At 55.8% G+C, this 12,708-nt stretch overlaps 1 protein-coding gene across 3 annotated transcripts in view; it reads left to right on the top strand.

The window, feature by feature from the left end:
* Window positions 1-12,708, top strand: part of LOC137306222 (upstream stimulatory factor 2-like) — a 41,527-nt gene that overhangs the window by 5,199 nt on the left and 23,620 nt on the right. For 2 of the 3 annotated variants that reach the window (XM_067975338.1, XM_067975339.1), the window contains exons 2-3: window positions 621-667; window positions 4,110-4,225. In XM_067975338.1, coding sequence (XP_067831439.1) covers window positions 621-667; window positions 4,110-4,225 — 163 coding nt within the window. Of the gene's footprint in view, window positions 1-620; window positions 668-4,109; window positions 4,226-12,708 lie in introns of those variants that run through there. The other variant, XM_067975340.1, reaches the window with a different exon arrangement.

Raw genomic sequence — 12,708 nt, 5'->3', positions numbered from 1 at the left:
CTCCCTCGGCACTGACCCTCCGACGGCGCGGCGCTCCCTCGGCACTGACCCTCCGACAGTGCGGCGCTCCCTCAGCACTGACCCGCCGACAGTGCGGCGCTCCCTCAGCACTGACCCTCCGACGGTGCGGCGCTCCCTCAGCACTGACCCTCCGACGGTGCGGCGCTCCCTCAGCACTGACCCTCCGACGGTGCGGCGCTCCCTCAGTACTGACCCTCCGACAGTGCGGCGCTCCCTCAGTACTGACCCTCCGACAGTGCGGCGCTCCCTCAGTACCGACCCTCCGACAGTGCGGCGCTCCCTCAGCACTGACCCTCCGACAGTGCGGCGCTCCCTCAGCACTGACCCTCCGACAGTGCGGCGCTCCCTCAGCACTGACCCTCCGACGGCGCGGCGCTCCCTCGGCACTGACCCTCCGACGGCGCGGCGCTCCCTCGACACTGACCCTCCGACAGTGCGGCCTGGACTACGGGGCTCGAGTCTCTGGAGCGGGGGCTCGAACCCTCGACCTTGTGACTCCGAGGCGAGAGAGAGAGACCCACTGAGCCACGGCTGACGCGTGCTGCCCAAGATTCTGGTCTCATTCTGTGCCTCATTCTTTGTTCCTTTCTCTCTTTCAGCCACGAGAAAGGTCAGGAGACAGACGAGAGTGGACAACTTCAGGAAGGTGAGAGCCTGAGGCATTGCCATTAAAAAATGGTCGCCCGGCAATGCCAGGGATGCCGCCGTTCCACGTGTCTTCTTCCTTTCTTCCCTCTCACGCGGCCCCGTTCCTCACTAATTCTCTTCCCCCGCCCCCTCCTGAGGACGTTTAGCTTTTCGTCCCTGGCAACTCGGCCATTCCCCCCCCCAGGGTATCGAGCGTCGACCGTAAGGAGGGGGCAAGGGACATCACGGTCGAGTCCGGTCGTGTCCTCGCTTGACGTCCGCCCAAGCCCGCTTCCAACAGGGCTCTTGAGCAGGGACAGCACAGAAGGAGGCCGTTCGGCCCATCGTGCCTGTGCCGGCTCTTTGAAAGAGCTATCCAATCAGTCCCACTCCCCACTGCTCTTTCCCTGTAGCCCCTGCAAATTTTTCCTTTTCAAATATTTATCTGATTCCCCTTTTGAAAGTTATTATTGAATCTGCTTCCACCGCCCTTTCAGGCAGCGCATTCCAGATCAGAACAACTCGCTGCGTAAAAAAACATTCTCCTCATCTCCCCCTCTGGTTCTTTTGCCAATTACCTTAAATCTGTGTCCTCTGGTTACCGACCCTCCTGCCACTGGAAACAGTTTCTCCTTATTTACTCCATCAAAACCCCTCATGATTTTGAACCCCTCGATTAAATCTCCCCTTAACCTTCTCTGCTCTAAGGAGAACAATCCCAGCTTCTCCAGTCTCTCCACATAACTGAAGTCCCTCATCCCTGGTCCCATTCTGGTAAATCTCCTCCGCACCCTCTCCAAGGCCTTGACATCCTTCCTAAAGTGCGGTGGCCAGAGTTGGAGACAATACTCCAGCTGAGGTCTAACCAGTGTTTTATAAAAGGGTTTAGCGATAACTCCCTTGCTTTTGCACTCTATGCCTCTATTAATAAAGCCCAGGATGCTTTTAAAACACCCTTCTCAACATGCCCTGCCACCTTCAGCGACGGCACTGACTCGCTGGTTTAGAAGTGGGGACCTTTGTTTTTATTTATTCGTTCAGGGGATGTGGGCATCGCTGGCGAGGCCGGCATTTATTGCCCATCCCTAATTGCCCCTTGAGAAGGTGGTGGTGAGCCGCCTTCTTGAACCGCTGCAGTCCGTGTGGTGACGGTTCTCCCACGGTGAATGTTAGGGAGGGAGTGCCAGGATTTTGATTGTTGAAGTGGGCCTGCTCTGTACCGGCTCGGCCGACAAAGCCTGGGCCTTTCCTGGGCCTGCACTCCACTGGACGAACTCGCTGATCCTCTGGGGCCGGCTGCTGGGTTCAATTGGTTTTTTTCGGGGGTGGCGGTGGGGGGGGAACGAAAAGAACTACGGTGAGAAAAGTCAACGGTTCAGTGATGTAACTCGTCCTGAAACCTTTTACCAGGGGTCAGGCTGCTGTCTGACCCAGGCCTCACCCCGAGAGTGTGTCGTGATTTCTTTTAGAAGTAATGAACAGAATTTAACAGCTACTTGATCAATGGGCTGTTGTACCCTTTTATAAATGTTTAGAATAATCGACCGGGTAAGATTTTGGAGCCAAGAAACACTCGGGGAGATTCAAACCACAGTGGGTGCTGAGCTGGGAGAGTTGGAGTTATTCGATGGGCCGAGTGGCCTTTTGTCATCAATGACCTTTCGGTGTCTCAGCAGAAACCTTCCTGAGTTGTAGAAATGCAGACTCATCGCTCTGGCTCGCTCTGTCGCCCTCTCTCGGTCGCTCCGGCTCGCTCTGTCGCCCTCTCTCGGTCGCTCTGGCTCGCTCTGTCGCTCTCTCTGGCTCGCTCTGTCGCTCTCTCTGGCTCGCTCTGTCGCTCTCTCTGGCTCGCTCTGTCGCTCTCTCTGGCTCGCTCTGTCGCTCTCTCTGGCTCGCTCTGTCGCTCTCTCTGGCTCGCTCTGTCGCTCTCTCTGGCTCGCTCTGTCGCTCTCTCTGGCTCGCTCTGTCGCTCTCTCTGGCTCGCTCTGTCGCTCTCTCTGGCTCGCTCTGTCGCTCTCTCTGGCTCGCTCTGTCGCTCTCTCTGGCTCGCTCTGTCGCTCTCTCTGGCTCGCTCTGTCGCTCTCTCTGGCTCGCTCTGTCGCCCTCTCTGGCTCGCTCTGTCGCCCTCTCTGGCTCGCTCTGTCGCCCTCTCTGGCTCGCTCTGTCGCCCTCTCTGGCTCGCTCTGTCGCCCTCTCTGGCTCGCTCTGTCGCCCTCTCTGGCTCGCTCTGTCGCCCTCTCTGGCTCGCTCTGTCGCCCTCTCTGGCTCGCTCTGTCGCCCTCTCTGGCTCGCTCTGTCGCCCTCTCTGGCTCGCTCTGTCGCCCTCTCTGGCTCGCTCTGTCGCCCTCTCTGGCTCGCTCTGTCGCCCTCTCTGGCTCGCTCTGTCGCCCTCTCTGGCTCGCTCTGTCGCCCTCTCTGGCTCGCTCTGTCGCCCTCTCTGGCTCGCTCTGTCGCCCTCTCTGGCTCGCTCTGTCGCCCTCTCTGGCTCGCTCTGTCGCCCTCTCTGGCTCGCTCTGTCGCCCTCTCTGGCTCGCTCTGTCGCCCTCTCTGGCTCGCTCTGTCGCCCTCTCTGGCTCGCTCTGTCGCCCTCTCTGGCTCGCTCTGTCGCCCTCTCTGGCTCGCTCTGTCGCCCTCTCTGGCTCGCTCTGTCGCCCTCTCTGGCTCGCTCTGTCGCCCTCTCTGGCTCGCTCTGTCGCCCTCTCTGGCTCGCTCTGTCGCCCTCTCTGGCTCGCTCTGTCGCCCTCTCTGGCTCGCTCTGTCGCCCTCTCTGGCTCGCTCTGTCGCCCTCTCTGGCTCGCTCTGTCGCCCTCTCTGGCTCGCTCTGTCGCCCTCTCTGGCTCGCTCTGTCGCCCTCTCTGGCTCGCTCTGTCGCCCTCTCTGGCTCGCTCTGTCGCCCTCTCTGGCTCGCTCTGTCGCCCTCTCTGGCTCGCTCTGTCGCCCTCTCTGGCTCGCTCTGTCGCCCTCTCTGGCTCGCTCTGTCGCCCTCTCTGGCTCGCTCTGTCGCCCTCTCTGGCTCGCTCTGTCGCCCTCTCTGGCTCGCTCTGTCGCCCTCTCTGGCTCGCTCTGTCGCCCTCTCTGGCTCGCTCTGTCGCCCTCTCTGGCTCGCTCTGTCGCCCTCTCTGGCTCGCTCTGTCGCCCTCTCTGGCTCGCTCTGTCGCCCTCTCTGGCTCGCTCTGTCGCCCTCTCTGGCTCGCTCTGTCGCCCTCTCTGGCTCGCTCTGTCGCCCTCTCTGGCTCGCTCTGTCGCCCCCCTCTCGCTCTGTCGCCCCCCTCTCGCTCCCCGGCTCGCTCTGCCGCCCCCCTCTCCTTCTTGCACACTCACGCTCTCTCGCACACTCGCACTCCAGCTCTGTCTCTCTCGCGCTCTCTTGGGGGTGATGGAGGGAGAGCGTAGACTGACCGTGAAACGTGACGCGGCCGACTAAACGGGATCTTTGGTTTCTCTCCCGCATTCCGGCCCAGGAGACGGCCCCAACGCAGACGAGCAGACGGCCGTGGCCATTGCTAGCGTCCAACAGGCTGCCTTCGCAGATCACAACATCCAGTACCAGTTCCGCACAGAAAACAATGGAGGTCAGGTAAGCCGGCGGGGAGGGGGAGGTCGGTGGCGGGGGGGAAGAGAAAGTCTGGGAGATCTTGGAGTCACTGTCTCCTCTCCCCACTCCCCAAACCAGGTGGCGATGAGAGAGCAGGCGGGTGGTTAAAGACCACCAGGGCGATGGATGGACACCATCCAGGGTCAAGAATTATCTCAAACAATCTTCCGTTGCATTTGCTTTGATGCCAATCCCTCCGAGATCTCACACTTCATTGGCCTTGGTTTTTTTTTTGAGGGGGGGGGGCGCCTTGTACCTCGTGGAAAGATTTTTTTTCCCCCCCCCGCCCCCCCCCCCCCCCAAACCCTGAAAGCTCCTCACCGTGCGTTCCCCCCACCCCTCGATGCTCGAGTTGTATCGAAGATGGGCGTCCGATGGGCCTGCTCGTTGAGACTTTATCACTGACCAAAGAGAGGAGTGACCGAAGACAGAAGGGCTTCAAGTATGGCAGCAGGCTGGCTACCAGTGGAGATTGTCCATCTCGGAAGGAGAGGTTGGGTCCAGGGTTGGTCTGTGTGTCCCTCGCTGTTGGGTGGGAGATGTCGATCTTTGACTGGGCTAGCGGGTGACAGGTGGGAGTAGTGTGGGAGCGAGGCAGCGAAAGAGGAACTATAACAGTCACTTGCATTTATATAGCGCCTTTAACGCGGAGAAAACGTCCCCAAGGTGCTTCACGGACAAAATTTGACGCCGAGCCACATAAGGAGATATTAGGACAGGCGACCAAAAGCTTGGTCAAAGAGGTAGGTTTTAAGGAGCGTCTTAAAGGAGGAGAGAGAGAGGCGGAGAGGTTTAGGGAGGGAATTCCAGAGCTTAGGGCCCAGGCAGCTGAAGGCACGGCCGCCAATGGTGGAGCGATGGGAATCGGGAGGCCAGAATTGGAGGAGCGCAGAGATCTCGGAGGGTCGTAGGGGCTGGAGGAGGTTACAGAGATAGGGAGAGGGGGGGGCGAGGAGGCCATGGAGGGATTTGAAAGCAAGGATGAGATTTTGAAGGAGGAGAGAGAGGCGGAGAGGTTTAGGGAGGGAAATCCAGAGCTTAGGGCCCGGGCAGCTGAAGGCACGGCCGCCAATGGTGGTGCGATGGGAATCGGTATGTGATACGTAGGATTGTGCTCCCACGAGGATGGAGATTGAGGGGTTTTATACAGGGAGAGTTAATCTCCGAAACTATTAGCAGAATGTTTAGTTGGAGTAAACAAAGGCCAAAGGCAATGGAATGTATTAGCAGAGGGGCTAATGGGTTCGGAACAGGAGGAGGCCATTCAGCCCCTCGAGTCCGTTCCGCCGTTCAATCAGATCATGGCTGACCTGCACCTCAACTCCATTTACCCGCCTTTGCGCCGTTAATATCCTCACCCAACAAAAACCTAACGATCCCAGTCTTGAGGTTTTCAACTGACCCCAGCCTCAAGAGCTTTTTGGGGCAGGTTAGACGGTCAGGCCCCACAGAGTATTGCGTGTGTTTCTGGTCACCCAATCGTAGCAAGAGCGTTAATTGTCCCTCAGAGGAACTGGACGGGAGGCGTGAAGATCATTTCCAGCTGTCAGGAATTCCAAGTTGTGAGGGAAGCCCATGGGAACTGGGTCTGTTTCCCTTGAAGAGAAAAGGAGAGAGTTTGACGAGACCCAATTGGAGGTTCTGGAGGGAGTTGCACTTGAGTTGATCTGAGCAGGTTTTTCTCTGTGGTGGGAGATAACGAGTTAGACACGAGGAAGTTTAAGAGAAAGAGGGGGAGATTTTTCACCCAAAAGGGAAATAGAATTGTAGATTAAGAAATTGAGGAGGACATCAATCTGGAGAAAGGGAAATAGAATTGTAGATTAAGAAATTGAGGAGGACATCAAAGTAGGCAGCATAAATTTGAAGAGTTTCTGGAGAGAGAGACGGGGAGAAGGTGGGATTGAGGGAGATGGGGAGAAGGTGGGTCGGTGGGATTGAGGGATATGGGGAGAAGGTAGGTGGGATTGAGGGAGATGGGGAGAAGGTGGGTAGGTGGGATTGAGGGAGATGGGGAGAAGGTGGGATTGAGGGAGATGGGGAGAAGGTGGGATTGAGGGAGATGGGGAGAAGGTGGGATTGAGGGAGATGGGGAGAAGGTGGGATTGAGGGAGATGGGGAGAAGGTGGGATTGAGGGAGATGGGGAGAAGGTGGGATTGAGGGAGATGGGGAGAAGGTGGGATTGAGGGAGATGGGGAGAAGGTGGGATTGAGGGAGATGGGGAGAAGGTGGGATTGAGGGAGATGGGGAGAAGGTGGGATTGAGGGAGATGGGGAGAAGGTGGGATTGAGGGAGATGGGGAGAAGGTGGGATTGAGGGAGATGGGGAGAAGGTGGGATTGAGGGAGATGGGGAGAAGGTGGGATTGAGGGAGATGGGGAGAAGGTGGGATTGAGGGAGATGGGGAGAAGGTGGGATTGAGGGAGATGGGGAGAAGGTGGGATTGAGGGAGATGGGGAGAAGGTGGGATTGAGGGAGATGGGGAGAAGGTGGGATTGAGGGAGATGGGGAGAAGGTGGGATTGAGGGAGATGGGGAGAAGGTGGGATTGAGGGAGATGGGGAGAAGGTGGGATTGAGGGAGATGGGGAGAAGGTGGGATTGAGGGAGATGGGGAGAAGGTGGGATTGAGGGAGATGGGGAGAAGGTGGGATTGAGGGAGATGGGGAGAAGGTGGGATTGAGGGAGATGGGGAGAAGGTGGGATTGAGGGAGATGGGGAGAAGGTGGGATTGAGGGAGATGGGGAGAAGGTGGGATTGAGGGAGATGGGGAGAAGGTGGGATTGAGGGAGATGGGGAGAAGGTGGGATTGAGGGAGATGGGGAGAAGGTGGGATTGAGGGAGATGGGGAGAAGGTGGGATTGAGGGAGATGGGGAGAAGGTGGGATTGAGGGAGATGGGGAGAAGGTGGGATTGAGGGAGATGGGGAGAAGGTGGGATTGAGGGAGATGGGGAGAAGGTGGGATTGAGGGAGATGGGGAGAAGGTGGGATTGAGGGAGATGGGGAGAAGGTGGGATTGAGGGAGATGGGGAGAAGGTGGGATTGAGGGAGATGGGGAGAAGGTGGGATTGAGGGAGATGGGGAGAAGGTGGGATTGAGGGAGATGGGGAGAAGGTGGGATTGAGGGAGATGGGGAGAAGGTGGGATTGAGGGAGATGGGGAGAAGGTGGGATTGAGGGAGATGGGGAGAAGGTGGGATTGAGGGAGATGGGGAGAAGGTGGGATTGAGGGAGATGGGGAGAAGGTGGGATTGAGGGAGATGGGGAGAAGGTGGGATTGAGGGAGATGGGGAGAAGGTGGGATTGAGGGAGATGGGGAGAAGGTGGGATTGAGGGAGATGGGGAGAAGGTGGGATTGAGGGAGATGGGGAGAAGGTGGGATTGAGGGAGATGGGGAGAAGGTGGGATTGAGGGAGATGGGGAGAAGGTGGGATTGAGGGAGATGGGGAGAAGGTGGGATTGAGGGAGATGGGGAGAAGGTGGGATTGAGGGAGATGGGGAGAAGGTGGGATTGAGGGAGATGGGGAGAAGGCGGGATTGAGGGAGATGGGGAGAAGGTGGGATTGAGATCAATCGACGAGGGGCAGATTGTAGAGCAAAATGGACTTTTCCAATTTCTAAAATTCCCATAGGAACAGGAGGAGGCCATTCAGCCCCTCGAGCCTGTTCTGCCATTCAATCAGATCATGGCTGATCTGCAGCTTAACCCCATTTACCTGCCTTGGTTCCGTAACCCTTAATCCCCTCACCCAACAAAAATCGATCGATCTCATTCTTGAAATTTCCAATTGACCCCCGGCCTCAACAGCTTTATGGGGGAGAGAGTTCCAGATTCCCACTCCCCTTTGTGTGAGGAAGTGCTTCCCGACATCACCCCTGAACGGCCTGGCTCTAATTTTAAGGTTCTGCCCCCATGTTCTGGACTCCCCCCACCAGAGGAAATAGTTTCTCTCTATCGACCCTATCGAATCCTTTAATCATCTTAAACCCCTCGATTAGATCACCCCTTCGAGCTGGCACGAGCACGATGGGCCAAATGGCCTCCTTCCGGAGGTTCTAACAGCTTCAGGGATTCGCCCCCCCCCTCTCAGTGAGACAGAGGAAGGGACAGGTTGGGATTATTTTATCTCTTTGTTTGAAAGCTTTACGCTTCTTGACACATTGGGACTGAGGGTGAGAAATGCAAAGTTTTTTTTTTCTTGCTGTTGTTTAAAGAAAACGCATCTTAGGGAGAACGTAAACTCTTCTGGTTAGCGGCCAAACCTGTGGGAACCTCGTAACTCTTGCCTGAAGACACCAGCAACAACCTGCATTTATATAGCGCCTTTAACGTAGTAAAACGTCCCAAGGCGCTTCACAGGAGCGTAAATCAGACAAAATTTGACACTGAGCCACATCAGGAGATATTAGGACAGGCGACCAAAAGCTTGGTCAAAGAGGTAGGTTTTAAGGAGCGTCTTAAAGGAGGAGAGAGAGAGGCAGAGAGGTTTAGGGAGGGAATTCCAGAGCTTAGGGCCCAGGCAGCTGAAGGCACGGCCGCCAATGGTGGAGCGATGGGAATCGGGGGATGGACAAGAGGCCAGAATTGGAGGAGCGCAGAGATCTCGGAGGGTTGTAGGGGCTGGAGGAGGTTTACAGAGATAGGGAGGGGAGCGTGAGGAGGGATTTGAAGACGAGGATGAGAACTTTATAATGGAAGGGGTTGCTGGACTTGGGAGCCAATGTAGGTCAGCGAGCCGGGTTGGGGGGGTCGGAGACCGTGAATGGGACTTTGGGATCTTCCTGTTCCCGTCGTCGTGGTGACCCCTGAACTGTTGGCTTTTGACCCCACTGCTAGTCAACGACACACACACACACATATACGGGATGAGCTGAGGTGCTAGGAGGAGGGAAGGAGGCGTTGATGGAGACGTTGGTGAGATCCTCTTACTGGTTGTGTGTTTTTTATTGTTGGATGATGTTAAGGCTGGACAGTTGCTCGCAGAGAACATTCCAGAAGACTGTGCAGTAATCACTTGATCTCAAATGGGCTCCACTCCCGATAATTCAATTGTTATTCCCGCACCATCATGCTGTCCCTTTTCGCTATCCAGCTCCCATTTTATTTGGACCTGTCCATTTCGTCCAATGTGTTTTTATCCCCCTCCTGTTGGAGTATGGGGGGGGGTCCATGGGCACTGACTGCCCCCCCCCACCCCTGGCTCCTTACACCCTCCACCCCGCCGCCCGACGTTCTCCATCACTGAGGCCAGACAGGTGAAAATGGCGGCAGCTATTCGACTGGGGGCGGAGGCACCGGGGACGATCTCCGATCCCTGTCCTCGCCGGGCGGGGTCGGGTCGTCTGTTTGGGGTGGGGTGGGGGGAAGAAAGGGGAACGCTGGCTGATTCTCTCCCTCGACCCCCCCCCCACCTTCCCAAAACCCCTCACGCACTAGAACTCCGAGAGCAATCGGAGTGTCGCCGAGATCAGAGACGGGGCATCGAGCCCCGAGGAAGGGGAGGAAACCATCCCCCTGCTCTATAGAGCTCGGTAACCCCCACCCCTCACCCCGCAAGTTCGGCCAATCGAACCAGCAGGGGGGGGGGGGTAAGAGGGACGATCGAACAGCCATTCATTAGAACGAAGACTTTCCATGGTACATCTCTGCACTGTCTTAGATTGTGATGTGTTTAATGTTATACAATAAGCCTTTCTCTCTCCCTCTCCTCCACCCCCCTCTCTCTCTCTCTCTCTCTCTCATATTTTATGTACCTGTTAAATTTAGAGATTGATAATTATGATTGACGATGATAGTTAAATGATTTCCAGGGGTTTGCTCATTTTATTCCGAATATTCCACCCCCCCCGAACTGCGAACACTCCACCTCCGAACACAAGCAGGCCGTTAACACACCCGGGGTACCCCCCAAACTGCACAATACTAAAATCCCACCGAGTGTTTTTGCAATACAGTGGGGCCCATTTAAGATCAACCTCAATAAGAGTCTGTCGACTTCAGTTAGCCTGCAGGATGCGGCCACGGAGAGCGTCTCGTTCGATCGTAAAGGGAAGGTGCCTTTGAAATTTATGTCCGTCGCGTTTATTGATGAGCTGGACCTGCGTAGAAAAGGGGAGAGGGACGTAATTTCCAAGTTTGCAGATGACACGGGACTCGGAAAGGCAGTAAACAGCGAGGAGGATAGTAACAGACTTCAGGAGGACAGAGACAGGCTGGTGAAATGGGCGGACACATGGCATGAAATTTAACGCAGAGAAGTGTGAAGTGATGCATTTTGGTAGGAAGAACGAGGAGAGGGTACAATTTTAAAGGGGCAGGAACACAGAGCGATCTGGGGGTTTATGCGCACAGATCTTTGAAGGCGGCAGGACAGGTTGAGAAGGGTGTTTAAAAAAGCATACGGGATCCTGAGCTTTATAAATAGAGGCATAGAGTACAAAAGCAAGGAAGATATACTAATCCCTTTTATAAAACACTGGTTAGGCTCCAGCTGGAGTATTGTGGCCAATTCTGGGCACCGCACTTTAGGAAGGATGTCAAGGCCTTGGAGAGGGTGCGGAGGAGATTTACCAGAATGGGACCGGGGATGAGGGACTTCAGTTATGTGGAGAGACTGGAGAAGCTGGGATTGTTCTCCTCAGAGCAGAGAAGGTTAAGGGGAGATTTAATCGAGGGGTTCAAAATTATGAAGGGTTTTGATAGTCAATAAGGAGAAACTGTTTCCAGTGGCAGGAGGGTCGGTAACCAGAGGACACAGATTTAAGATAATTGGTAAAAGAACCAGAGGGGGAGATGAGGAGAATGTTTTTTTATGCAGCGAGTTGTTCTGATCTGGAATGGAGGGAGCAGATTCAATAGTGACTTTCATTGGATAAATACTTGAAGGGGAAAAATTTGCAGGGCTATGGGAAAAGAGCAGGGGGGGAGTGGGACTAATTGGATAGCCCTTTCAAAGAGCCAGCACAGGCACGATGGGCCGAATGGCCTCCTCTGTGCTGTATGATTCCATAATTAGTGCCTTTCCCGACCTCAGGACGTCCCAAAAGAGCTTTACAGCCAATGAAGTACTTTTTTTTGAAGTGTAGTCTCTGTTGTAATGTAGGAAACGCAGCAGCCAATTTGCGCACAGCAAGATCCCACAAACAGCAATGAGTTAATGACCAGATCATCTGTTTTCGTGATGTTGCTTGAGGGATAAATATCGGCCCCAGGACACCGGGGAGAATTCCCCCTGCTCTTCGAAATAGTGGCCGTGGGATCTTTTACGTCCCACCTGAGAGGGGCAGACGGGGCCTCGGTTTAACGTCTCATCCGAAAGACGGCACCTCCAACAGTGCGGCACTCCCTCAGTACCGACCCTCCGACAGTGCGGCGCTCCCTCAGTACTGACCCTCCGACAGTGCGGCGCTCCCTCAGTACTGACCCTCCGACAGTGCGGCGCTCCCTCAGTACTGACCCTCCGACAGTGCGGCGCTCCCTCAGTACTGACCCTCCGACAGTGCGGCGCGCCCTCAGTACTGACCCTCCGACAGTGCGGCGCTCCCTCAGTACTGACCCTCCGACAGTGCGGCGCGCCCTCAGTACTGACCCTCCGACAGTGCGGCGCTCCCTCAGTACTGGCACTGGGAAGTGTCGGCCTGGATTACGGGGCTCAAGTCTCTGGAGTGGGGGCTCGAACCCACGACCTTCTGACTCAGAGACGAGAGAGAGAGAGAGAGACCCACTGAGCCAGGGCTGACACTGAAAGTGGGAGATCAGGGGAAGGCGGGTCCCTAGGCCATCCGTGTGAACTCTCCTACCTTGCAATGCGTTCATCTTTCCCTCCTAGCGGCCTGTGAATGGGACCGAGGGACTGGTGTGTGTTTCTGGGTGACTCGTGTTTGCTGTTATTTTAGTGACTGGACTATTCTTGATGCAAAGCATTTAGATTCTGCTTCAAAATCAAAACTAGGGGCCATAAATATAAGATAAATAAACCCAATGGGGAATTCAGGAGAAACTTCTTTACCCAGAGAGTGGTGAGAATGTGGAACTCGCTCCCACAAGGAGTAGTTGAGGTGAATAGTGTAGATGGATTTAAGGGGAAGCTGGATAAACACATGAGGGAGAAAGGAATAGAAGGATATGGTGATAGGGTGAGATGGAGTAGGGAGGGAGGAGGCTCGTGTGGAGCATAAACACCGGGATAGACCAGTTGGGCCGAATGGCCTGTTTCTGTGCTGTAAATTCTCACAGCCCTACTCCGCCAGTTTTTTATCCTTCTCTCTGCCCGTGCGCGGGCGCGTCTGCCTGTCCGCAGACCCCGCTCGTTACGAGTGGTCCGGTCGTCGTGTTGAGGGCGAGCGTTTGGTCGATTCGCGGCCGACCCTGAGCTCGCCCGTCCCCCGCTCTCCTGACGGGCCCTGGGAGCGGGACCAGGAGCTTGTGGTTGGAGCGATGGTCCTGAGGCCAGTTTGGAGTCTCGGG

This window comes from Heptranchias perlo, chromosome 42 (genome assembly GCF_035084215.1).
Source record: "Heptranchias perlo isolate sHepPer1 chromosome 42, sHepPer1.hap1, whole genome shotgun sequence".
Taxonomy (NCBI): Eukaryota; Metazoa; Chordata; class Chondrichthyes; order Hexanchiformes; family Hexanchidae; genus Heptranchias; species Heptranchias perlo.
This window is presented reverse-complemented; position numbering and strand designations above follow the sequence as displayed.